Source organism: Anopheles coustani, chromosome 3 (genome assembly GCF_943734705.1).
Source record: "Anopheles coustani chromosome 3, idAnoCousDA_361_x.2, whole genome shotgun sequence".
Lineage (NCBI taxonomy): Eukaryota > Metazoa > Arthropoda > Insecta > Diptera > Culicidae > Anopheles > Anopheles coustani.
Window position 1 is genome coordinate 68,630,354 of NC_071288.1, and position 27,100 is coordinate 68,657,453.

The following is a 27,100-nucleotide window of genomic DNA, read 5'->3' on the forward strand; positions in this document are numbered from 1 at the left end:
ATATGTTCATTTGCGTATATTGCATCCGTCTTCTAGCAGATCTTACCTGAATTAAACGGCTCTACAATAAAATGTAATAGAGAAAACAGGATAAAGCTTTATGCCTGCAATCAGATCAGATTTCCTTACGAAAGTTTAACCTATAATAAGTATTAAAATAAAATAATTTAATATAATACTGAAGAGAATTGGATTGGTATATTTTTTTTTTTGTAGTTGGAAGGAAGATAGATAATTGAACTGTGAAAATTTGAGATAAATTTCTTGAATAGGCTTACTTATTATATTTCCTTACCTTGTTAGAAATGAGTTAAGATTTGAATGTTGTAAAAGTTTGTCATCCCTTACGCAAATACATGCTTATTTAGAACATCTAGTTTAGAACATTAAAAACGTGTTCCATTTATTGGTATGACGGTTGGCAGATTTTCCACGGTTTTCCACAAAGCGCTTTATACTGATCTGAATAAAGTTTCCTTAGTTCTATTCCTTGCCTTCCTTATTTAGCTTCCTTTTTTTTCCACCCACCAGTTTGTCGAACAACTTTTCTACCTTCGCGTCACTTTTGATGGCCACCTTCCAGCGGGCCGGGTCTCGTTTGTACGTGTCCACCAGCAACCGTTTATTGATGACCATTCCCCAGGGCTTACTGTTCAGCTGCTCACAATTATCCGCCAGCTCGCGCACGATATTCTCGCGCTGGGCAGGATTTCCGGCATTATACATAATTTCCACCACGTGTGAGCCGTGTGGGGTCAGCATTAGCCGCGAGTACTGTCCTTCCAGATGGCGTACCATTTTTTCGCGCGACTTTTCTCCCACAAACCGCGACCCGGTGTACGCGTTCGCTACGAAGGAGCCCCGAGGATCACTTAAAATGTTCGCCAGCCGATCGTTCGGCATCTCGAGCAGCGCGTTGACGAACTTGATCGGTTTGTTGAATTCCAAAATGGCTTGAAGAATCAGCGAACCGTGCAGGTTTATGCTGGGCGTATTTTCCACTTTAATATCGGCCGGCAGAAGATACAGGACAGCGGTGATCATCTTTTCCGATGCGACCTCACCGCTGTGCAGGGCATCGAGGAGCAGCTTCACGTACTTACCCTGCTGACACGCTAGCCGGGCACAAGCCTTAGCCAGTGCTAGAACGACGCCCGTGTGGCCAACGCGCAGAATGTCCTCCATGCTGTTTTCTAGCTCCAGCAGCACGATCTCAATCAGGTCCTTATCGTCGGTGTGTTCAATCAATTTTTGTACGGCAAAATTATGCATCTTCGATAGGGCTAAATCCTTCAGGCGTCCTCGGAATAGACCTTCGAAAAGGTTTTCTTTGAAGAAATTAGACGGTGCAACCGAGATGCAACTTTCAAGTAGCCGGATGGAAGCTTCTTGTTGGAAGACTTTTGGTAGCTTTGATTCGTCCTCCTCTGCGAAAGATTTTTCTTCCGCATATTCTGATGCGTCATCCTCTTCTTTCTTTGCGCAGTTGTTTTCCGTGAGAAAAGCTTCGTTGTGTAGCTTCGAACAAAGCTGCGAAACGAGAAAGCGTTCTTCGAGGGTAGAGAGAGCTCTCAGAAGAGTTTGCAGTATGACCGACGCCAGTTCATTGTACGGAAGATCTGCGAACTGTGGCCAAGCCATCAAGCGGATGTTGATTTCGGTCAGCAGTTTCTGCCATTCTTCGGGAACGATCAGCCTCTTAACTTCCGCAGTTGCCATTGGGGTTCCTTTCGTTCCCCTATTGTCGAACATCTTCATCTCGCCTATTCCGCTCAAGTTGAGTATACACTGCCGCACGATATAGTTCGCCGTGTTGTCCCAGACGAATTCTTCCAAGTTGTTGATCAAAAACATGGCCAAACGCTGTACAAATTTACCGCACATCTGCCGGTGCGCGTCGCTGTACGGTTCCTTCAGCGTATACTCGCTGAATGGCCATATGCTTTGTCCAGCTCGGTCGACACCATCGCCTCCCTTGGTTTGCCTTGGTTTCTTGCTGCCTTCCTGCTCGGTGCTTCCATGCTCCGCATCGTCATCTTCCGTCTGCAATGGTGCCACGGCTCGCAACAAAGCAACGTACAGCATCCGCTGCAGCACATGAGAGGCAAATTTATCGCAGCACACGGCACGAAAGTTTTCGGCAAACGTATCCATCAGCTTGGCGAAGTTCTCTTCGTCGGTAAAGGGTAGCAGGTTTTCGAACACACGACTACCCAGCTGGTTCGAGGAGATCCGGATTTCCTTGCCCTCCAGCTGACCCAGCACATTGTTGGCCATCAGCTGACGCTCTTCCGTATCCTTCTGCTTGGTCATTGCTTCCAGGATGTTCACGAGGTAGTTGTACTGCTCTTGGTCCACTTCGGCTCCTCGTCCAAATATACCGATGCGACCGAATCCTTTTGCATTGTGCAGGAATCGTTTAGCAAACTGTTTGCGTTTTTTCATCTTGTTTCTGTAGTGGTTCGAACCACGCTCAGTAGTTTCTTCACTTTTAATAGCAATGTAATCCATTATTATTCAATTTTTTCAAATGGCCAATGCAATTCAATAAGAGTTAATACAAATTTGAACAATCTCACAAAACACACGGATCCAAACATGTGCTGCGCCGCTGCTGTCACATTCCACTGACCTAAACCTAAACAAACCGTTAAACCTAAACAAACCGTCCCAGCGAACGGCGGTACACTGAAAATCGAGCAGTTTTTTGGCTTTTTCTATCGGACCCCCCGATATCCGCTTAACGGGGGGTCGGATTACACGCACACAACATTGAGTCAGAGGTGGCACACACACCAAGCGCGCCAGGCAAAAAAAGAGCAAAAACATAGTTGCTCTCGTATTCCGCTCTCTACTATGCCCAGCCCCACTCTTTCTCCCAGCTCGTCTTCAATTCTCACCAATGCGTCTTTTTCTACTATTTTGTCGTCATGTTGTCTCGATAGGATAAGTCAGTGCAATAATCACTCTGGGCTATTAGCCAGTTGTCGATGCCCGAGGTTTAACATCCAATATTAACCTAGGAGGAATGGACATCGTTTTCCATGACGTTCCATTCTCTCTCCCATCATGGCGCACTACTTTGCTCCGCTCAGGTGTAAGCACGGATGGTTTCGCTCACAACTTTTCGACGTCAATGATATGAATGGTGTATGTGTTCGATGCATGCATGGGGATTGTTTTGATTGCGGAATGAAATTGCGTCAAGCTAATGGAATGAAATTGCATGCATGAAACTAAGTAAGTTCTTTATTTGTCGTTTTACTTCTTCATTTTCTTTGTTCCTCGTACGTTTTACTATAGAATTGAACGAATGAAAGAACTACATTAAAAAAAAAAGATTAAAAATTTATGAATTGCAATGGGTTGAAATATGGTAGTAATGCGTTATCACATTAGCACAACAACCTCAATAATGCCGCTGTATGCATGCTGTACGGGATGATTAAGGTAAATTCAATTTACGTGTGCTCGTGTCAGCTTGAGTAAAGGTTCATCGGATTTCGGTTCAAAGAAGTGAGCCAAAGCCTTTGTTTAATAATCGCCATTCACATTATTGAAACAAACAGAACCGTACGGCGATTGCTACCAATTTCGAATGCTTGTAAATCTGGAGACCTCCACATTGCTCAGCAATCAGCTGTGCCACAACAAAACACAGGTCCAATTAGAGTGAAAGAGATAGCACATTTGAGGCATGCTCTTTTTGCACACAGCAGAAAGCATTGAAAGAGAATTCTCAACACGCATACAATGCTCATGCCTTCCGTTTCACGCACACCATCAACCGGTTTTTAATCCGCGTTAACAGCAAATGCATGACCCAATGAGGAAGAAAGAGTCAGGGCATAGCATCAATAGCAGCTATCTCGATCTTGTCCACAGCAGAGGGTCGTGGCGATGAGATTCTCCCTACCCCTCGCCTGGAGTTCCAGTTCGGCGTCGCATCAGAGCGGATGGTTAGCAGTGCACGAGGTTCCTGAAAGGGTTAGCTGAAAAGTAAGGTTATCTTAGGCACGGCCGCGTGGTGTCGCCGAGCTGGAGCTCAAGTCAGAGAAATCCTAGCCGACGCACATCTCGTGCTGTTTGAGTAATCAAGCGGATCACGAGTTTCGTGCGATCTGACAAACGGAAGGAAATATTCCTTTCGTTACATTTTGACTGCGCACTAGCGTGGTTGGCTAGCAGTGCTCCTGGCCTCATGGTGGCAGTCAAAAGGCGACGCCTACAGAAAATCGAAAACCACAGAAAACCAGGACATATGGCCTTTAGTTGCCAGTCCTAAACCAATAGAGGTCTGTGTCTCCAGGTTAGCTTGCGAAGGCCCAGGAAGCTGGATTCAATAGCCGTACTGGAGTAAATCCTCGCCGAATTGAAGAAGAAGAAGACCCCTCGCCTGCAAAAACAACTGATTCGAGCTAAACCGTTCGCAGGGAACCCAGCGAACGGCGGTACACTGAATATCGAGCAGTTTTTTGCCTTTTTCTTTCGGACCCCCCGATTTCCGCTTAACGGGGGGTCGGATTACACGCACACAACGTTGAGTCAGAGGTGACACGCACACCAAGCACGCCAGGCAAAAAAAGGGCAAAAACATAGTTGCTCTCTTATTCCGCTCGCTACTATGCTCAGCCCCCAAGCTTTCTCCCAGCTCGTCTTCAATTCTCACCAATGCGTCTTTTTCTACTATTTAGTCGTCATGTTGTCTCGATAGGATAAGTCAGTGCAATAATCACTCTGGGCTATTTGTCAGTTGGCGATGCCCGAGGTTTAACATCCAATATTAACCTAGGAGGAATGGACATCGTTTTCCATGACGTTCCATTCTCTCTCCCATCATGGCGCACTACTTTGCTCCGCTCAGGTGTAAGCACGGATGGTTTCGCAAACAGCTGTTCGTAGTCAATGATATGAATGGTGTATGTGTTCGATGCATGCATGGGGATTGTTTTGATTGCAGAATGAAATTGCGTCAAGCTAATGGAATGAAATTGCATGCATGAAACTAAGTAATTTCTTAATTTGTCGTTTTACTTCTTCATTTTCTTTTTTCTTCGTACGTTTTACTATGGAATTGAATAAATGAATGAACTACATTTAAATAACAATTGAAAATTAATGAATTGCAATGGGTTGAAATATGGTAGCAATGCGTTATCACATTAGCACAACAACCGCAATAATGCCGTTAATCGCTGTATGCATGTTGTACGGGTTGATTAAGGTAAATTCAATTTACGTGTGCTCGTGTCAGCTTGAGTAAAGGTTCATCGGATTTCGGTTCAAAGAAGTGAGCCAAAGCCTTTGGTTAATAATGGCCATACACATTATTGAAACAAACTGAACCGTGCAGCGATTGCTACCAATTTCAAACGCTTGTAAATCTGGAGACCGCTACATTGCTCAGCAATCAGCTGTGCCAATAACATAGAATAAAAATCATAACACATACAAACAAACACAGGTCCAATACGAGTGAAAGAGATAGCTCATTTGAGGCATGCTCTTTTTGCACACAGCAGAAAGCATTGAAAGAGAATCCGCAACACGCATACAATGCATATGCCTTCCGCTTCACGCACACCATCAACCGGTTTTTATTCCGCATTAACAGCAAATGCATGACCCAATGAGGAAGAAAGAGTCAGGGCATAGCATCAATAGCAGCTATCTCGATCTTGTCCACAGTAGAGGGTCGTGGAGATGGGATTCTCCCTACCCCTCGCCTGTAAAATGAACTGATTCGAGCAAAACCGTTCGCTGGGAAGTTTTTGGTATGGTACGCCTAATGTAGTCACGCGGATACAAAACTGCTCGATGTTTGTGTCACGGAGGACGTTTTTGAGGACGATTTGCTCAAAATTGCCTAGCGGGTTGATGGTTTTGTTTGACAGCTCACTTCACAACAATTTGGTATTCAAGGCTACTTGGGATATTTTGTTCTGGTGCTAGAAGCATACACGGCGCACTAGTCCTGGCGACGTCGTTGAGTTAAACAAATTCGAATCATTTATTCTGCTTCCTAGCTCCTCCTATCAGGACGATCTACAAGGAGGAAATTTACTGTCGGTCGGGTGTCATGCCAGAAGTCAGTGCCATGACTCATAAGTGAGCAAGGAGTTGCTTTGGTGCAGCATATTCATAAACATGAATATGCTACGCGAGTGGTCACCGCTGGTGGAGTTGGTCAACAAAATTCCAGTAACTGTTCAGCGGGGCCTGCTGTTTCACGATGTGTCCATCACCTGCATCGATCTGGTACCGGAATTCATCGCTATCGGCACGAACGTGGGGCTGGTGTTTTGGTACAACCGGAAGAGTGGTGAAATCGAACGGCTGGCGACGGAAGGTGGCTCGCAGGAGCTGACCAGCGTACGGATTATATCGACCGTTGAGTACATGGTGGCGGTCGGCTGTCGAGAGGGGAATCTAAACATATTCCAAATCCCCAAAACACCCCCACCGGACGTTTGCGCAGAGTTGCTGCTGAAAGCGAAACCGATCGAACGGTACACGGTGCGCGGACTGCATCGAGCATCGGTCTGCGAGCTCGTGTGGTCGAAGAATGGAATGCGGCTGTTCTCGGGCGACGCGGCTGGCGCGGTGGTTCTGACTGAGATCGGGTACGCCTCGAAAACCTGCCAATCGCGTGAAATCATCAACGAACGGTACGAAATAGTCCAGATGGATCTGCGACAGGGCAAGCTGCTGGTGTCGAGCTCGTTTCGCACGGTAATCTGCAGCCCGGAGGACGGCGGTCAACGGTGGCGAGTGGCACAGGTGGGAAAGAAGGACCGTAAAATGCTGGCCCCATTCGGTGCAGTGTTTGCTACCGTGCACGGCAAGCAGCAAATCGTTTCGACACGCTCGGGCTTTCGGTTATGGTTGGCCGACGATGAAGGAAACGTAGCACAGACCCTTATCTTCAAGGAGCTAATGCGTGCCCCGTGCCCGGAGATAGGTCTGCTCAATCCGAGCCGCAATCCGATAAGAATTCCTACCACCTTCGGCAAGCTGTACCCGTTCGAAGCGAACCAGATAGTCTCGGTGGCCAATGGGGCACTTTTTCTACTCGACCTTGAGCGAATGGCCGTCGTAGGAACGCTCACAAGACTCCGTCACATTCTAGACGTGGCCGTCGATCGGAACGAAATACTCATTCTCGAAAATGCCCGCTCTCTAGTACGCATTGCAACCCTTCCCGATAGCAGCCAGACGACGATTGTGCTTAAGAATTTGGAACTTTTTGTGAGCGCCGAGTCACAGGTCGTCCTTGCGGACGAATGTTACGAGGAAACGCCGGTGGAGATGATACGCAACGGGGAATCGCCTACCAGTTCAGCACCGGGTGATGACGATCGACAGACGATGGCATCGTCGTCCTCGTCATCCACCGATCAGACGGATGGTGGTGGGGGGGACGACGTGCGGTTAATTAACAGCCACATGAAAAAACTGGAACTGTTCGAGACGCTGAATGAGCTGAAGTACGATGAGTCGATCCTGTTCAAAAGCGGTCGCAGCCATCGACGCAAGCATCGGGCGAAGGTGAACCCCATTGTCGAGATCGGGCAGATCCCGAAGGAGGTAGAAACGGACGACGCTACATTGGGAAGCTAGGAATAAAAGAAGGAGGTGGCGTGACCATTACATTAGAAAGTAATCTTATATTACGCTTGTTTTTGTGACGTTTTGGCCGGAAATGATCTAAGGTGATAAAACCGTGGGTGTTTTTAACCGTTGCCCTTCACTCTATGCCGTTAAAGCATTTGCTTCACAAAGTGAAACGAAAAAAAATGGAACGCTTAAATCCCTTCAAAGGGACCCACATATTTTTTCCGCTGTTAGCTAGTTTTTCTTTCTTATTTACATGCATGTTAAAATTTCGTTTCGTTACTTTTAAGTGATACGCACGGAGCGCACTGGCTTTAAATGTGATTATACTACAGTAGAAATAATAAAATATTTTGATTACCAATACGCAAACCATATAATGTATTCTTGATTGAAAATCAGAAGGCTTTCGGTCGTTAGGAGCCATACGTACCTTTGGGGCTAAATAGGAAAGAAAATGATAATTTAACCCCATAAATGTTTTTTGTCCATAACGTGAATGGTTTAGTAAACACGTTTTTAGTATCTTGTACTGTTGCCGGTATCGTTCAAATTTATGTAAGCTTATGACTTTTTCTAATTGATTTTCTTTATACTCATGGCATGTGAATGTTTTATACAAAAACACGAGTATTTTCAATTATGTTTTATAATTGCCACGTTTTATGCTTTGATCATAATTCAAAATACTTGAATTCATTTTATCGGATTCAGTACAACAGAACGCTTAAAGGCATAATTTTGTTTCATTTTACTTTATTTGTTTGCCTTCACACACATTAGAACCACTTTGCTTTTCTGCGCGAACGAGTTGTTTCTTGTGTGTTTTCCTTTCCTTGACTGAATGTTGTGTGTTGGGTTTTTTATTCAGTTTTCTCTCCTTTTACTTTGTGTATCTCTTTTTTCCTCTCTTACTGTACGCAATCTGTTAATTAATAATTATTATTAATCAATAGATTTCTATATATATTTGTATATATATTATTAGTGTGTTTGCATTTGCAGCACTGTGTTCCGTGACTCACCAGGACAACGGCCTTACGTACTGGCTTTGCTGTTTGTTTAGATCTTTTTTGCTTGCAGTTTTCTAGATGATGTCGTTTGTTTTGAAAGAAACTTGGAGGTTTTATCTGTTGATCTTGTTGTTGTAATGTATCAGTTTGTTTTCAATACATTTTATTAACTTCTTATTTATCTTCCCATTGTTTCTTTAGTAGTTTGTATAAAATGAAGTTGGTTGTGGGGGTTTTCGATCTTTATCGTGACTTCATACTGCAACTACAAACATTTGCAAATGCTAATTTTCGTCTAAGTAGATATTAAAGCAAAAAGATAAGAAAAAATCCCCCAACAAATTGTTCTACCTTCGTGAGATAAAAAAGACAGGATTATTGAAGAGCACGGCGGTTCTAGATTGCCAATCGGAGAGTGGAAAAAGAGCATTAGTAGGTATGATGATGGTGCTACAGGCAGATTTTCCCGGTTCCCCAATTCAATGAATAACAAAAAATGATTTGTAATTTCAACCGCAGCATGCCACCGCGAATGTTAATTGTGTGTTTACTAACACTCTTCTCTCGATCGCTCTATCTATTGCGCTCTAGTTGCATGCAATAGATAACTAAAACAATAAAAAATATTATCTAAGCCTACCATGGTTTTTGCAAAAAACGTCTGCCAACAGGGACCCCCGCGTACGGTTCTCATGTGGATAAATGGTTAAACTATTATTCTTACATCATAAATGGAGTAGGAGAAAGGGGGAGTGTTTGTGTGTGTGTTTTGATGGTGGTACCGTTGTTATTTTCTTTTTTATTCTACAAATTGTTCTTACTTTCACCGTTGCTATTCTTCATCGAGTTTTTTGTTAATTAGATTTATTCATCATACGATCTCTCGTCCTCTTCTTTTTAAAGTATAGTGCCTTAACGATCGCCAACACTGTTGTCTACGATCGAATATTATTTTTTAACTACCCCACGTTAACTGTATCAAACAACACAGATCTAGCACAAATTAAATGACTTTACAGTTCTTCGCCCTTTTGTTAGCGTGACGCAATGGCGAAAAGGAAGAAACGAAGCAAATACCAGTTGGGTATCTGTTTTCTACAATAGTTCTTTCCGCCAACAAACTAGCTGGCGTGGTATGCTAGAGAAACTTAGCGTCAGTACTACGGCACACCCGAATTTTATGTGCTGCTCAAAGATTTTCTCCAAACTCCAACATACAAAAGAGGAATAAGAAAAGTAGTCTGTGAACTTCAAAAAACCTGACGGTCAATTTTCGATCAGTTCAGTGCAAACGGAAAAGGTCCAACTGATTTCGATGTATTTTTTCAACTATCAAAACGGGGTTAAATTAACATCGGTCCCAAAAGAAGCTTTGTACCTGGTTTAGTCTAGGTCCATTTGCTTCACGGAACAAGAAAAGTGGAGACAATATCTGCGAAAAGTTGCGGAACGAACAGTATTACCGTAGTAGTTTAAGCTATGCGTTGTTCGTCCTGGCAAATTGCGGCGGAAAACCATGCGACGCCCCGAACCACGCGCAGCCTTCGGATTTGAGGAATTCTTTTACAACCCGTCGTCTGGCTTTACTGCCGACAATGGCAGTAATGGACGCATTCTCTTCTCAGGGACCTATTCCACCTCGAGCCTTACACAAAACTGCAGGGGTTGTTACTTCCTTCATAATCAATCGTGTATTTGAAATAAAATTATTCAATTCATCTAAGAAACATGTGTTTTCTCTCTGTCCCTTTCCTGTCTTTGTATCGTTTCTATACAATAGCGACGCGATAAACTTAGTTGTTTTTGTTTTTTTTTTAACCAGGGAGTAGAGGAGATAACTGAAAACAGAAGGATATCCAAAAACGAAAAACAAAAACCCTGGTATAGCAAAAGGCCCTGGCCTACCTTTTACATAGTAAACAGAAACCACCATACTTTTCGTGTGTACTACTACTTTACCGTTTAATGATGATGCTCCGAATGAGTCCGAAGTATGATGATCCGTCCGTCCGATCGTCGAGTGTTATTAGTTCTAAAGCAGGATTATATTTTTCTTGATCTTTTCTTATTTATCTTCATCCATTTTTTTCCCTATGAATGGTGTGAACTTTGTGTGTTTGAAATTTTGTAATCTTTTTCGCTGTGTGGACGAGCGTGTTTCTTTTTTCAGCAAACGCGCAACCTAGGACGCATAGCGATCCGAGTTGTAGTGAATTTGAATAGCCCTTTAGCCACGGTAGTATCGATACGCCGATCGAGCGCCGAATCGGGGAGAAGTTTGGGGGCGGGATGAAGGGATGCTCGGATTGGGGGAACTGTTGGTGTTTCAGGGCGTTGAGGATTAGGGGGAATGTATGCTCGTGGAAATGGTGCATACGGCGGCGAAGAAGGTAGATCAACATGTAAGAAACGTATAAAAGAAACTATGTGATGGGAACGCTAGGCGTCCTAAATAATTGCGGCCGAATGGAACGTCCAGCTGTGTAAACGCCTTCACAGTGCTCGTCCGGAAACAGCTGCATGTTGCCTGCCTCCATCTTCTCGGTCTGTTGGGGGTTGATCCTATATCGCACTCAAACTATTTTCTCGATATAGTCTCGGCGGCTTGGGACTCAATTATCGATCCCCTTCGCCGAGCTCTTCATTTGGTGACAACCCGTGCCCCGTAGAAGCGTGATGGTAGGAGGGAGTAGATGGTGGGGGTGTATTGCAGGTTCGAGTCATCCAGATGGTTTGCATGGATGTGCGAATATTGAGGTTACGGAGGAAAGTGCGTTTGTTGTGGCCGAAACAGTTTGATTAATCACAGATCACGTAGGCCAAACATGGTGTTTGCAGAGGATAAAGAAAGGGAGAAAAAAAAGAACAGTATTTTGTTAGTATACATATTAACAAACGATTATCTGTTTTAATTTCTAAGTATGAAGATATCCCCTCTCGAAGGAATAGAGTTCTCTAATAGCTGATATTATTATAAGTTTAATAATACTCAGACACATTTCTTTTACTATTTACAATTTTAAAACAGTTCTGTGTTTGTTCACCCTTTACTATTGAGATAGTGAACAAGATGGCATAATGGAAGAGATGAACCACGGTAGTCGGAAAAAATCATCGGTTGAACAGTTATTCGTAGCTCTAACGAGTTCATCAGATTTATTTTATATAAATCAACCCGTTAACGTTCACGTTGATTGAGCAAACTTCGGAATTTAGAAAACGAGGGGCCAAAATAGGTAAAAGCAAGCACACACATTTCAATTAATTACCGAAAACAGAAATACCTTGCACATTCAAGTAATAAAACAAAATATCATAATGTTTTATCGGTACATAGCTTATACGATGCATAGCGTGATAAAAATAATTATGTAACATTTCGATGCTTTGTAAATAATCAATAAATTTTTCATCCTTTCGCACTGCTGACGCAGACTGATAAAACGGACATCTACAAGCTTTCTATAACGGCAGCATAATATGTTGCGCTAAAAGGCGATACTATTCGCAATTCGATAGTGCGATGATCTAGGCCAATGGTTAAAAAGTATGGATCGCCGATGAGCGAATATGCTGATAAGGCAAAAAGGACAGATCCAAATAAATCTTTTCAATAAGAAACAAAAGAAAGAAAATAGAAATATGTTTGCATGTTGAAGTAGATACTGAGATTGAATGAGGTCTTATTTATTGTTCTTATTGGTTCTACGGACAGTAACGAATTGGCAATTAACGCAAATAATTATTAATTAACGAATAATAATAATAATTGTAAAATACAATGGTCCAAAAAATCAGAATCAGAGGAAACAGTGCGTTTCCAGAATCACCAAAACTGCGTTATTATCAATATGCTACTCCCGAAAATATGGTAACACAACGCCATATATGTGGGATCGAATCTACAGTCTGGGTACTCCCCGGTATTACGAACGACTAACCCCCGATATATAATAAATATATCGCCTGTCGGTCACAGTAACTATCTTCGGAGAGAGGACTAGTCCCATATGGGGATGTTGCGCCATTAAAAAAATTACGTACTTCAACTGCAACTTGTTCCGTTGAATTGAAAAAGGTTTTTGTTTCAAAATTTCAATCAATTATACACAGATAAACACAAATTAATTTCTTATGCTCGCATACGTTCACTACATTATCTCGTTGCAAAATTCTTTGAATTGATTTTGTTTCCAAGTGTAAGTTCTCACAAATTTAAATTGGTTCGAAAGTGTGGATTACTATAAGGAAGTTTATCTGTAACACCCAATGTGCTGGATATACAAAATTAATATTGTTTTACGCATTTGGTACCCCGCCACGATTGCCATTTACCATTCGAAGCGGTGCCTTAAAATCAGCTGCTGCCTTCAGTTGGATTTGATACGCTAGGGAGTGGATCTTAAAACCGTAAAGACTGTAAGGAGAAAATGAAAAATAAATGGAAACGGGATTAGAATATATTGTATATTGTGATGTTTTAATAAAAAAAACCCGTATGCCTCTTTTCTTACCGTGGTACAAATTGATTTGCGGGACGTTTGGGACGGTACTCGGGGTGTACCATGAAAAGCATGTGCGGGAATCCAGTTCCGAAGTAAGCACCATCGGTATGGTGGTGCCGCGAAGACTTTGGTGTGTACACGTCGATACATTTGGGACAGTACGACTTTACCATTGCCTCACCGGGTACGTCGGAAAGACCTGAAGATATCGAAATGATTATGCAAAAATTAATATGATCCAGTAATAAAAATAATTAATATGAAGTTATGTTGTATAACAATGAGGCTCTTGTTGAACAGCGTTAATAAACTTACCTAGTGGAAGCATAGGCTGATTTTCACAGTAAACGCGTGGGCAGTGGCCAAAATCGCCACCCTGATATTTTTCTATCATTTGAGCAATGCCACGGTTAGTAAGAATATATCTAGCGTGAATCAGACCGTACAGCATCTCTGCAGCTTGCTCGATTAGATCCGATTGATTGGGATTATCGTCGATTTCATCCTCTGGGAGAAGAAAAAGGTTAATTTATAAGTAACCAGTAAAGATGATGATAGAGTACAGTAAACAGTATTTTACAAGAACGCTAACTTCTAATCTAACTTGATCCGAACAATCATTACCGAATGAAGAGCATTTGCGTAAAAGAACGATTTTACATTGTTTAAACCAAAGATTTACGGTTGCGATCGAAAATGTGGTGAAATTACGATGGAAGAAGAACATTTGTTCTTCTTAGAAACCTAGCACAAGAGTTAAAAACAAATCTATATAAAGACTTTTTCATATTTCAGAATATTGTTCTGAATTTCTTTGCCTTTCCATGTCCTTGATGTGTCAGTCACAGTAAATCCTCAGCAAGTATTGTAATCTTGATTCAGCAAAAAAAAATATCTGAATTGGTGTATCAGCTATTACAAGTTTCAATGCTCCTAACAACATATGAAATAAACACAATTCGCATATCACCCCCAAATTTGAATGAATGAAGCATGGAACCTCGTACAACTTGCGCAAAAAAAACGGTACAACGTGCACAACAAGCCATGATAGTGAACTTGTGTCACAATTGCTTTAATTGGATTAAAGTTTGTATTGCAGTGTAGTTTCTAGGCCGTGCCTCTTACAATACTCATTACACAATTTATACATAACATTTCAAGCCCTTCCATTTTAGTCAATAATGCTAACAAATTGACATGCGTTATTGTGCACGGATGGTGTTGAAAACAAACATATTCTTCCCTGGTAGATTAAACCGTGACTCATCAGAGTATGGTTTATTTTCCGCACATCAGTCTGGAACCTTATGGAGTTTGCAATCATAACTACACCATACAGATCTGCCATGATCGAAACAAGATTACCCGTTCACAACTTACCCGGTTCGAGATCCAGAATCATGTCCAGCGCTTGGCGATAATTCGGTACTTGTTCGTTCAATCCCGTCAGATTAAATTTATCCTGTATGTAGTCTTCATCCACCTAAAAGCACAAAAAACCCATGTCATCATAAAGATAATTTTCAAAAGGCTACATTGATACGGTCTAGGGTTTTGATCGCATCATGGGATACGGATGAGTGTGGGAGGAGTGGAAAAAGATGATGAGAGAAATTATGTCAAAACAAAATGTGCAATAAAGTTTGTTCAATAATGCTAAAAGTCATGCCAAGTGCGCTGCTTTACGCGTCGTGTGGGGGGTACAAGTTGGAGTGGACATTTTTGCTTACCTCGCAAAAGAATTCATTACCGCGCAGTCCGCAAAACCAGGAAATCCATGATACCTCCTCAGAGCTACTCATTTTCCTGCGGTGCAAAAAGAGTTTTCACAATCACAATCAATCAGCTAAATAATTTCACCAGGAATGATGGATGGAGAATCCCGATCGTCGAAGGAAGGCGCCCCCCGGGTGTGTTAATTTTTGCTATTTTTCTCCCCCTTCACTATTGCCCCTGCCGACCGATCTTCTCCAGGCGATTCCAATACCGCGATCGAAGTATGCGGCGGACCAATTTCGTGTGGTTTTGGATAAATTTGGTTCCGTTTGTTCGTAATTAAAACTTGCAAAACTTTTGTGTAAAAAGGCGAATTTACCGCGATGGGTCGCGGTCGGGTATTCGAGCTGTAAAATATGCACGCACACACATTAACTAGCACCGTGCACACCACACCGCACCACACACAGGTACCGTACTCGAGTCCGACGTCTTCACCCCGTTTCGGTAGCCGCGTATAGAGCGCCTTGTTACATAGCGGACGGAATGTTTCCCGTCGAGCGAAATGGTCGAACTTCCTTGGCACCGTACGAGTTCACACCGCTTTTTCCGAGCACGGTTTAATGAAAGTTAACTCGTCCTTTCGTTTTTACATCAAACATCGTACACAGCCTACTCGAGAAAACGGATAGTGACCGTGCCGAGGAGGAAGAAAAAATGACGGCATTGACGACCATCGACGGTGGTATGCTGCTCTGCTCGCACACACTTCCGACAGTCACACTCTCATTTCGCTCGCTCCGTACGACGACGACGATGTTCCGCGACGGACGAATAGCCGCTTGAGCTGGCTTTCGGGGTTCCGGTGCGGTTTACGGTTCTAACTTCTACTTCCAGACAAGTGATTGCAAAACAGGGCACCTTCCACGGGACGATCGGGACGGTAATTTTCACCGGATTGCCACAAAACGTCGTACCAAAAATTACCTTTTTATACCCTGGCTAGCCACGCTTAATGATGGATCTTGAGGAAATAAAAAAATACAAAAAAATCAATCGAAACCTGAACCGTGGTTCACACTTGCAGAGCTACTGCTGCGCCCCTCGTGAAGAAACTTGTGACGGACGGTCAACTGGTGAACTACCGCGGGCGAGTGTGCCAAGAATAATTTTGAACCCAGCGCCGGTAGGATGGGTGGGTTCAGTAGAATCAGATGAAAATTTTTGTTTGGAGGAATGGGAAAAGCAACACAAACATCTCTTAAATAAATAAATAAAAAAAAAAAAAAAAGCAACACAAATGCTTAGCTAACAAATAGCCAACGCTGTTGGTCACAAGCACTCGTAGTCTATGAAGTGTACCTATTGTCTTATCTTGGTTTTAAAAATCCTCTTCCGATGATTCCCGGTCTTACAATTGGGTTGAACTTAGGTGTCTTCACAAGCGATTTGTTTTCTAAAATACATCGTGAACGTCTATATGAGTGGGATATATAATGGCACATAAGGTGGGTGTCAGTGCTTTACCGCGTCAGGTTTTGACAGGCGAAAATGTATGGGATTTGACAGCTGCAAACTTCGCACGATTTAATCGCACGTTCAATTATCGCATGGACGCATCCTATTTTATCTGTCAACAAAATCGGTCTTGTGACTATAAACACAGAGTTGTGGCTTTCATCTAAGAAAAATAATAAAATTCATTTAATCGCCTTAGAATTTGTAAAATTACAAAAAAAATTGGCGGACCTGTCGTCCGACAAAACATCGTGCGACAAAGCATTGACATCAGCCTTACACGAACAACAAATAAACAAATTTTCTTCTTGCCGTAACGATCGTCTTTGATCATGCCTGCCCTTTAAGGGCTCACAATACATTTTCCCTTTGTGTACTGGTGTCGTTCTCGATTGGGATTCGAACCCACACCGTCGAGGTGGCGGTGGTGAGCCCCAGGGCTCATGGGTCGATTTGCTGACCGGTGCTAGCGTTCGGCAGTTCCGGCTTCCAAAATAAACAAATAAAGCTCGTAGAAACTCGTGCTCGTTCGTGCTTTTAACATTCAGAGAAAACCAAACTTGTAGTTCTTATGCTGTGAAGATCGGCCGTTCCTAAATAGTTTGTTATCCCACCACTATAGGACCGATCCTTTGCAACCGGCGAAGTGGAGCAGCGAAATGGTACATACACGTTTAGGAACTTGACAGCGAGACCGGCATGCGTGTGAGCTAGGATTTACTTCACGGTGATGGCCAATTCGCCTGATTACAAATTTTAAAAATATACCCTATGGGTGCAGTTTTGGTTGTTTCTATGGAATTTATTAGCGATTGCATCTATTAAATTTTTTAAATAATTGTGGGTAAACACGTGGGTTCACTGTATTCCTGTGCGAACTGATTTCCTCATTGAAATTTCCTGGATCCACGGTGAACACGTTTATGATGTTCAATCATATTTGTTATAAGTGGGTACAATGAGTGAATCTTTCAAATAAAAAGCTTCTTGATACGCTTAATTTATCAGGATTGTGCAAATTGGTTGGACTTTCACTCCCAGAGTCCCAGAGATATAAACCGTGTAGAATGAATCAAGTAAAACCTGGAACTGTCAAAGCTTGAATGAAAAACACAACAAAACAAAGATAGTAGCCAAACATGAAATGAAAGTAATAAAAAAACTAAAGAGTGTAATTTTCCGAACGTAAAGTGAAAACAATGACTGTGCAACTCTCTCAGGAAGATGTTAATTTCATCGAAAATGAGTTATCCTACGTTGATAAGGTAATTTCGTTGGTAACACCATCAACATTCCTAGCAACAACCCTTGATTGTTTTACAAATTGTAGGTGTCGCTGATATTTCTGCTATATGGCCAACGAAACCCACAATATGCACTACAAATTCTAAACGTGAGCGGCCGAATGCTTTCGGACGAGACCAGTTTCCTGGTTGATTGGACTAACTATGAGCGATCAACCTCCTGGGAGGACGAACTGCTCGAAGCATTGACGATTTTGGAACAGAATTTACTGCTGCTGCGAGCCGGGTTTGATGACGACGAGCTTCGGTCGAAATATTTTCCGCAAACTGCAGAAATAGCGCTTCATGTACACCCGATTTTGAAGGGTTTGTACCAGTTTTGTGAACGATTGGAAGATAAGACAACCCTGCAGCTGATTAAACAGCTAAAACAGCACTTGGGGAATGCATCCGTGCCGCAGGACTGTTTGGAAATCGTTCTTTTGCACCTGATCAGTAATGAAACGATCATCCTGGGTTCGCGAGCATCGGGAAAAGAGTGTGACCTGGTAGCATTGACAGCAGCGTGTAAATCGGCCGAGCTGTATGACGAAAGCGATTTCTTAAAGGGAATATCGCAGCACTACAACAGTGCTGTAAAAGCAGAACAACAAGTTCAATCCGATGCAAGTTCGAAAAACTACCCAAGTGTAGTTCAACAACCGGTCGACGTAGTAGAGGCCCTGACTAAAATGGTGGTCACAAAAACCAAAACCTCCACCCTCGAATGTTACGAGTTCGATCCTCAACGCGCGGGAATTATGCTTCTGGTAAACCAGTTTCGTTTCTACCGCGAAACAAATCCAGAACTTGTTCATATGATACCTTCGAAAGCCCTGAAAGACAGGAAGGGCACCGAAGTGGACAAAAATGCGCTGGTGCAGTTATTCACCGATCTTGGATACGAAATAATATTAGAGGAAAACATTACACATCACCAGATCGTGCAAGCCGTCCAGCATGCCGTTCAACGCATTCGGCCTGCACACTGTTCACTCGTCGTGGGCCTTCTTTCACACGGCCAGGAGGGAATAGTATACGGTTCGAATAGCGTACCGGTGGAGGTAAAATCGATTCAGCACCTTATGGCAAGCGAGCGTCTGACGGGCAAACCTAAACTACTGATCGTTCAAGCATGCCAGGGATCCGATTTGCAGTCGGCCGTACCGGTTCCGACGTACGAACGCGATAGTCTTGACTCCGATGATCGTACTGCGTCGGTGTTTATGGACTTTTTGGTTGCTTGGTCAACCGTACCCGGGTTTGCATCGATACGGCACGTTGAAAAGGGATCCTGGTTTATACAGGAACTATGTACTAAGCTCCGGCAACTTTATAAAAGGTATTTTATATTGAATCATCTTTCAAGGAGTATTACCTTATCATAAACTTGATGTTTCGTTACAGCGAGCAGATTATGGATATATTGACATCTGTGATAAATGATGTTTCGAGTAAACGAGGATACGGAAACGAGTGTATGGTACCTATCATACAAAGCACATTGAGTAAAAGGCTTTATTTTAGGAAACAGGAATCGTGAAAAGGAATATATTCCAGGTTATATACTTATTTTATTTCTATTTTCATGGAATAATAAAAAGAGTTTTTTAGTATGATTGTTAATACTGTGTTTTAATAAAGTGTTTTATTTACTGCTAACGGTTATCGATGACATTTCAAACTAAAATATTCACCATGCGTCTCCATTAAATCGTCGAACTACGTTCGTCGAGCGACGCGAATTGACGAACGTAATGTTGATAGTCGTCGTGGTTGAAAAACAATAAAAAAAGACGAAACAAATAAGGACGAGCCCACGATTCTGCCCGAGGAGTGTCACTGTGTACATATTGCCAGTTTGGCAAGAAAGGACGGTTCGTCGACAGCAGTAAACCGTCCGCAAGTTCCCCACCCATATTGTTATCCCGCACTGAGAGTGCAGAAGAAAAAATAAGTTAATGCATAAAGGCCCGTAGTGAAAATTTTCCATCTCAAAGTCTACCCCAATGCAAAACTCCAGTTGAGATTGATTGTAAGTCTGTGCAATTTGTTACTCGCACAAAGGTCCCGGTTTTGCTGCCTCGGTGGTGAAATGTTGTTCAATAGCATGAGTCAGGTGTACCCTACGAACGATTCTACTTTGTGAAACGCTTTCCTGTGCGACCAGTTCATTTATTTTTTTACTACCACTCGTTTTTTTTTTTTGAAAAATCCGTCCTGTCGTATGAAAATGGCGATTTGGGAAAACCCCATGACACGCAATTGCTACACAATGCGTTAGGAAAAGCTCCAGGGGAGAGGCACACGCCTAGGGGCGTAGCGCACAGCAAGTTACGAGTATTGAGGACCTATGCCATGGGAACATTGATGTGCATCTGTTTAAAGAAAGTAGAATTACTCAGTGTAAAGTGTAGCGGAAAACTTTCATTGCAGTGATAATGAGCATTATTCCATGATCCCGTTCTGGCTCGGATGAAAAATCTACGCTTCAGTATCCTTCATCGTGGTATACACACGCACATAGCGCGCTGTATTTGTAGTGCATTTCACTAAGACCGAGGATGTATAAGTGAGCCAATCGAATGACGTTTCTAGTGAGCTGTGCAGAAAAGAAAATAAAATAATCGAGTAAAGGATTGCTGTCAAATTAGTCGACGATCGTCGCAGGATAATCGAGCACCAACACAATCGCAACTCGGCGCAAGGAAAAAGCGCGCTAATCGTCGAAAAGAGGCCGTACAGCAGTTCCCGTCAAAATAAACATTAAAGCGGCTGGTGTGTCTTCCAACTGGTAGCCGTGAATATCCTTTTTTCGCAGAAGTGTTTCAGTGTTTGGTGAAATTAAACTTGCCACGATGTGAGTATGCGTGTACCGTAATCCAATGTAAATGGTGCCATCGTGTGACGGCTGTGTCAGCAAGTGCTGGATAGCAGGGCGAGGCGTAGTTGACCTAGCAAGTGCATTGGGGTGAGTGCTGGTGTGTTGTGCAAACAGACCGTGGGCAGAACTGTGTGGTGTGACTTTTCCATCGCTCAATCTAACGAGCGGCCAATTTACCGTTCTTCCAGGTTTGGTGTGTTCCATTTATTGTGGGATGTTTTTCTCCGGAAAGTTAAACCTCTTTCATTGACTTTGACCTGTGTTGAAATGGCATTGCCGTCCTTGTTTATATGTATCCTCAACCAATGAAAACGTGCTCACAACTAGTGGTGCCGTAGATCCCATCTAGTATGTCCTTCAAAAAGAACCAGTGAGAAATAGTTAGGAAATGTAAAGGCATAGCTAAACGGAACCGGAAATAGTTACCGTATACGCTCGCTTCTGAAGTTGTGATTTGATGCGGTGCACTGTGGTGTCACGGAGGACAAATTTCTTGAAGGATTACAACCATCCAGCTTCGTTCTGCACCCGATTGGAATCGACACAGCCCCGTCGGCAAGATGCATTACCGTCACGAGGACATTCCCATGCAGCACACGCGAAACCACACACCAGTGGCGAGCTCCGATGCCAAATACGAGCAGTCCATCGTTTGGCCATTTCTCATCCAGGTTAGTTGAATTTGTGTCAACCGAACTGCGGGTGGAGTGTGTTTTGTGTGGCCCTAGTCAAATGTGTTTTTCTTCTGTACTTTCTCCCTCGTTACTCACCAACACACGCAGAATGCCATGGAAAACCCTTTGTGCACCTCGACGACGGCGACGAACTCGACAGTGTCCGTGCTGCTGTGGACGACAATTGCCGTGTTCGGCATTGTTTACACGCTGCTAGGTAAGTAACGTTTCAACGCCCCAAGGGTGTCCTCACCGTAGACCAGTTTGCCATCGGTGCCACGGGTGCATCTTGTCCTATTTTTCTACCGACGTCCTTGAGAAGGTTGTGGATAGAGCACTTGTATTTGTACGTTTTTTTTAAATTCACTTCAATGATTTTTTCAGTTGCAATGAAGAACTTGCTAAGTTAAAGATCACGAGAAGATTGTATTTTCGCGTGTATTGTAACACCATTTTTTCAAACCGTTCCACTGTTTATTAATATTTTACTGTATTAATTTTTGTATTACTCGCCATTGAACCCTATCTTTTCATTATCAATATTAGATAATTTTTTTCCAAATTTTACATTGATCTTTTCAGCTGTAACGTGTCTTAAAGAAATGGCAAAAAAAAAAAGAAATCGACTGGGAAACTAACCAACTGCTGAATATTTAGTTCTTTTTTTCGAATCATATTAATTAAGTAAATTAATCTATACTGTAGGCACACAAAGTTGTTGAAAACGCAGAGATTTTTCTATACAAATATGATGTTTAAAATATATACATCCAAATCGATACACGTTTAAAATTAATCCATAGGACGCTTGTAAGTTACAGGGTGGAAAATGATTGCAAAACGAACTGCTTTATTGAAATAACAAGAATAATAGCACTCATATTACTTATAACATATTGCAGCACAGGATTTGCGAAGTAGAATCTACCGAATTAAATTTCTCTATAGATTCACTATCCCTCGGTATCCTCCTTTCCGGTGGTTGAGTTTTTCCAACTGCAGTGTATAATTGCATTGGTTTTAATGTAGTAGAAATAGCTGATAATAAAGCAATCTGTTGTTACGTAATTTCTGTATTGCAATGATACATTATTTTCGTCCTTTCATTCACTTTCACAGGATATCGGTGCCTTCGTGCGATTGGCTTCCTTACCGGGCTGGCCGCCGGTGCCGGCTGCATATTGTTGCTGCAAAATAAAAACATTACCAGTTTTGGCAACCTTGCAGCTCCTGGTTAGTAGAATATCGAGAATTTTTTTGAGTGACAGATAATGCTCAACTTTTGATTTCCAAACAATTATACCTTTCAGCGTTGGCTGTCGTCGCAGGACTGTTCGGTGCCGTGCTTGGTTCAACACATCCCATTTCGTCCACCCTGATCGGGGCAGCGGCTGGCGCACTGGTAGCAGGGGCAACGATCGCGGCGTGCATAGCCACCTTACCTCATTACACGTTTGGAGTAAGTGTTGCGATATGTCGGTCTTTAGACCTGAGCCACGGGATAGAATTGAATTTAATGCGTTTTTTTTTAATTTCAGGAGAATGAGTTGCTCGTGTCCGTCGTCGGTGGAGCCATAATCTGTGCGATCGTTACGCTGTTCTGTCCTAAATTCATGTCCATCGTCGCATCAAGTATCATCGGCTCGGCGATGATCCTGTGTTCGATCGATTTCTTCATGCACGGCCTAAACACGATGGATTGGGTAGGTCACCGGTGAAACGATGGTCGAGGTATGCCGTCAATGTACCAACCCATATTTCAATCGCATTGTAGATCTTCAACATGAAACCGGACCCAACGCCGCCTCCGTGCTGGGGTGGCGTAATATTGTGCTGTTGGCCTATCGCATCCGTTCTTGGTGTCCTCGTGCAGTGCTTCGTCACCGCGTGGAAGATTGACCACCGCCGCCAGCTGCATCATCGCCGGAGACGGCACTACAAGGGCCGGTCGGGGTCGCGGTCGCGTGAAACCCGGGAGGAGGCTCGGCAGCGGAAGTACCGCTACCTATACCAGGTGCGCACCGCCCGAGGGGACATCATTTCGCAGGTGAGTAAAGCCCGAGCGAAGGGTACGGCGATGATGCAGGTTGCCTTCCGATATTTACGACGAACTTTCATTCGTAGATTCTTAAATAAAACATTTCAAAAGTGGAAAAACTTTTCGCCAAAAATCATTACCCCTACGATTTTAATCATCTAAGGTATGCGTCTACTCGCTTATTATGCATTTGCTTTTTTACATTTAAAAAACGGATGAAGCACAACGATTTAATCAAAAGAATTTAATTTTTAATAGAAAGTGCAATCTCTTATCTAAAGCATATAAACAAATTTCGTTTCTATCAGAATGGTTCTTTAACTGCATCTTCTCAACACTTGAATGTGTGATTCTGACTACCATTGAAGTTTTTTGGACATAAATTAACATTGCACGATTAATTGTTTGTATTGTACAACGTTTGGATCGATTCGAATTGTTTAAAGCTTTGGATTTATTTTTCCTTGTTGGCGTATTGAAACTCTTTAAAGACGGGAGTTAAACTTTATGAAACAATACTTATTTTTTATACTCCATTTCGGTCATACTTTGGCAAGTTCTTTTGGGATGTTAAAGGCTTATTATATGATCTTTTCCAGGAGGTATTGCAACATTTGATAACGAGTATCTAATTTGAATATTCATAAACTTTAGAAAATATATTCTCAATTCATATTTTTTTCTAAAGACGGTTAAGTTAAAACAAAGTTTTCACAAAATTAATCCTAAAAATTGAATGTTACAAAGTGGTAATGATGCAATTATGCGCAATCACAACACAAGCACCTTATGATTTGATGCATGATTCTCCCGGAAATTGCTTCCCACTGTAACATCCTTTCCCCCTTCTCCATTCCCAGAACTTTGTGTCCGCCCTGCAGAAGCACGTGACGACGGATTCTGGCCCACCGTCGGAGGTGTCAACGAAGACCGGCTCGAATGACCGCAATACTGCCCGCAGCGACCGCACCCACCTCACCAACCTGGCCGACTCCGATTTCGATAAGATGGACTCGAGCTGCGAGAAGCGTTGACAGAAGCTGTCGGCGTCGGGCAAGAAGTAGTACCGGTCCGGTGGCAGCGGCCAGCAACGGAGCCGAAGCGAGCGCCTGTCCCGGCAGTACTCGAGCCGCAGCATTGCCAACGAAATCGATCGCGAGATGGCGTTGGCCATCGGCGGGGTGCAGGATTGCTACCTGCCACCCCACTGATTTTCCACGCGCTCAAAATATTTTCTTCGGTTTTGCGGGGATTTAAAATTTAACGTATTATTTACATTGTAGCTGTGAGGGAAAAAAATGATAGTTTTTTTTTGTTTCTGAGGAAGGAAAAATGACGAGGTGATAGACATAGAGAGATAGGCGATAAAAGAGTTACCGAATACCAAAACGTTTAAAAGGACGAATCTATGGCCCCAACCAATGATGAAGAAAGGTTACCGTTGCGTGGGGAAAGTGAGAAAGCAACAAAATTGTTACAAGTGTCCAGCGCGACAAAAGGCGACATACAAACATTTATCTACGAAATCTACGCTTCTTTTTGGGACTAATTTCTAGAAGACAAAATCAATGCGGGAACAAACGCAACAATTGCAAACTCAGCGCTCCGAGAGCAATAGAAAATTGACCATCGAGCTAAGGATTCTCGATCGTTAAGGCCAGTGTGAGTGAAAGAGTGGCAGATCGGCAAAATGTAGAAACAGACAGGGACAAAAAACTGGCCGAGGGAGCTTTCAGTTTTCTTTCCCTCTAAATGTGCTGTAAGTCTTTAGCGACTAACAATTTTACAAACTTTAACCATTTACCAACGATGTAATGACACGCGGAAATCGAATTTGCATGTGAAACGATGCAAGGTCAAAGTGCGAAGGGCAAACAAAAAAGGGAAATGGATGAGAAAAATAAAACAACCCGCATCCGTTGCATCGGCGAATATCTTCCCAAAATTGAATACAATTCAAGATTTAAAATGTAGTATGCTAATGAATAATCTATTAACAGTAAGAAAAACACAAGATTAAAGTAACAATTTAATTAAAGTAAGTAAAATGCCACATTTATAAAGACGAAGTACGGGCACGCCACCCCTTGGCGTGTGACACGACTGTTAATCTGATGTCAAACTAATCGCAGCAAACCGTAAACGATGCAAAACGATTGCGTAATCAAATGCCACACTATAAAATAGCGACGAACGATACGCACACGCAAGAAAAAAAGGCAAGCATTTAAAAATAGTCATTTAACCGATTGACATGGCAGTAAATTAAACTAAAGAAAGAAATTGAAAACGAGTTAAGTCACACTCGACAGATGTGTCAGTATATTAGAAAAGCTGTTGGGAAGTGGGTGAAAGTGGCTACGGCACTTCAAAGGCTTAGTAATATCAGTCAAAGCTGGTGATGAGGGAAGTTAAAGAATATTTATTTTCGAGTGCAACCGAGTGATGCAGAAATCAATACAAAGAAAGGTAACTGAACCGTCTGGATGGAGGGTTTATCCCGGGGATACGAGTGATGGATGCATTTAAGTTATTTTTAAAGAAATACCTTAAACTGATGATGACGAGCATGACACAAAAATAAAGTATGTACGGTTGTTATCGGATCTATAACTAAACATAACAAACGAACATGAATCAAAAGCAAATAATGTCAAAACATAAATAAACAAAATTAAAATTTGCTGCCCCTGAATAGTGCACACAAAAATGTGTGTGTGTGTGTAAATTGGAATCAAATTTACAGTAACACGCAAGTGATGCTATTCGTTCAGTGTGGTTTACAGTGTATAGTTCGAGTTAGTGTGACTACTTGCTGTTCCGTTCTGTGTTATATTTTAAACACCTTCCCAACCAGTGTTCCGTATTCGTTACCAAATATCAACCTAATGCCAGTGTTGTTCATTTATCGAAACACAATCTAAGACAAAAAAAAAATGAAACAAATATTCTACCTAATAACCTAGAGGATTTACTGTACGTGCAAAAAGTAAACATTATTTGTATTGTTTTTGATTGTTTTTTATCCGGAAGGTGGCAGAAAACCGTTCGGACAGGGGCGAGAAAAGTATCTCAAACAGGACACAAATCCAAAGGACGGCGGCGATATTGATAGCATAGAGTCAGATAAAAAAACAAGTATCCAAATTAGATTTATTTCGCAACGTTAAGCCAGCATGGGACGTTTTTTCTAATGTTACGCTCTGTGAAACGGAACTGTGAAACAATAACGCGAATCTGTAAAGGATCGATAAGACATGGATTTAAGCAGGATGGATCGAATAAAATTTGATTTTAACCTACGTTGGAGTAAAGAAATGCCGGGGGCGAAGCATTTGCTGCCGGAACATTTAGCATTTGGCAGAGTACGGGAGACAAGGGGGAGGAGGGAAACACTTGTTCAGATGGAGGTTGTGTCAAGCGTGGCCAGCATGGCGTGTGAAGAAAAGATACTAAATGGATGTGTATAGGTTTATAACGGAAGCTCAAATATATAAACAAAATATTTTGGAATTACAAAACCTGGATGACTGTTATGTTTTTTCTCCTTAACCCGAAAGATATATAAAATGTGATGGCAGTGTTCGATTTTTCAATGTTTGCGTACCGATCCGATTATTTCGACTGAAATATTTGCTCTCACTATGTAATTCGCCATATTAGCTGGCGTTACTTTCCCTTTCACAAAACTTGTTTATGCTTTATTATAAATTGCGATAATTAATGAAACACTGTATATCCCGCAGGGTAGACACGTGTGATTCTTTTGTAATATTTTTCCCTTCACAAAAGAACGCTGGTCACCCTGTACGCTTCCGTAACCAACGCCGCCATTTTAATTGTTTGCTTGTT

The 27,100-nt window shown here is 42.4% G+C and overlaps 5 protein-coding genes across 10 annotated transcripts; 3 read left to right on the forward strand and 2 right to left on the reverse strand.

Moving 5' to 3' along the window:
- Window positions 1-374: 374 nt before the first annotated feature.
- On the reverse strand, window positions 375-2,601 carry LOC131269324 (nucleolar protein 9). The gene has a single exon (XM_058271679.1). It carries the CDS (start codon window positions 2,509-2,511, stop codon window positions 484-486), a length of 2,028 nt encoding a protein of 675 aa, XP_058127662.1. The 5' UTR covers window positions 2,512-2,601; the 3' UTR covers window positions 375-483.
- A 3,358-nt stretch (window positions 2,602-5,959) lies between these two features.
- Window positions 5,960-7,971, forward strand: LOC131272233 (WD repeat-containing protein CG11141). Its single transcript, XM_058273898.1, has one exon. It carries the CDS (start codon window positions 6,148-6,150, stop codon window positions 7,618-7,620), a length of 1,473 nt encoding a protein of 490 aa, XP_058129881.1. The 5' UTR covers window positions 5,960-6,147; the 3' UTR covers window positions 7,621-7,971.
- A 2,321-nt stretch (window positions 7,972-10,292) lies between these two features.
- LOC131260777 (casein kinase II subunit beta) lies at window positions 10,293-15,961 on the reverse strand. 3 transcript variants are annotated; one of them, XM_058262597.1, is made up of 7 exons: window positions 15,839-15,961; window positions 14,866-14,941; window positions 14,516-14,618; window positions 13,448-13,639; window positions 13,142-13,331; window positions 12,963-13,044; window positions 10,293-11,266 (listed from the first exon to the last, which is right to left on the reverse strand). In XM_058262597.1, the coding sequence occupies exons 2-7, from the start codon at window positions 14,935-14,937 to the stop codon at window positions 11,240-11,242; spliced, it is 666 nt and encodes a 221-aa protein (XP_058118580.1). In that variant the 5' UTR covers window positions 14,938-14,941; window positions 15,839-15,961; the 3' UTR covers window positions 10,293-11,239. The 3 variants fall into 3 exon arrangements, with proteins under 3 accessions (XP_058118580.1, XP_058118578.1, XP_058118579.1); XM_058262595.1 differs by lacking the exon at window positions 10,293-11,266 and having other exon boundaries at window positions 12,320-13,044; XM_058262596.1 differs by lacking the exons at window positions 10,293-11,266; window positions 15,839-15,961 and having other exon boundaries at window positions 12,320-13,044; window positions 14,866-15,795.
- A 1,376-nt stretch (window positions 15,962-17,337) lies between these two features.
- LOC131270549 (caspase-8) lies at window positions 17,338-19,278 on the forward strand. Its single transcript, XM_058272440.1, has 3 exons — window positions 17,338-17,634; window positions 17,700-18,994; window positions 19,060-19,278. Exons 1-3 carry the CDS (start codon window positions 17,569-17,571, stop codon window positions 19,193-19,195), a joined length of 1,497 nt encoding a protein of 498 aa, XP_058128423.1. The 5' UTR covers window positions 17,338-17,568; the 3' UTR covers window positions 19,196-19,278.
- Window positions 19,279-19,523: 245 nt separating this feature from the next.
- LOC131272128 (transmembrane protein 198) lies at window positions 19,524-26,625 on the forward strand. Of its 4 annotated transcripts, none has more exons than XM_058273767.1 (8): window positions 19,524-19,687; window positions 20,451-21,207; window positions 21,319-21,427; window positions 22,330-22,443; window positions 22,521-22,669; window positions 22,749-22,913; window positions 22,985-23,257; window positions 24,109-26,625. In XM_058273767.1, exons 2-8 carry the CDS (start codon window positions 21,097-21,099, stop codon window positions 24,280-24,282), a joined length of 1,095 nt encoding a protein of 364 aa, XP_058129750.1. In that variant the 5' UTR covers window positions 19,524-19,687; window positions 20,451-21,096; the 3' UTR covers window positions 24,283-26,625. The 4 variants fall into 4 exon arrangements, with proteins under 4 accessions (XP_058129750.1, XP_058129752.1, XP_058129751.1 ...); XM_058273769.1 differs by having other exon boundaries at window positions 19,540-19,609; window positions 20,769-21,207; XM_058273768.1 differs by lacking the exon at window positions 19,524-19,687 and having other exon boundaries at window positions 19,860-20,623; window positions 20,725-21,207.
- Window positions 26,626-27,100: the final 475 nt, after the last annotated feature.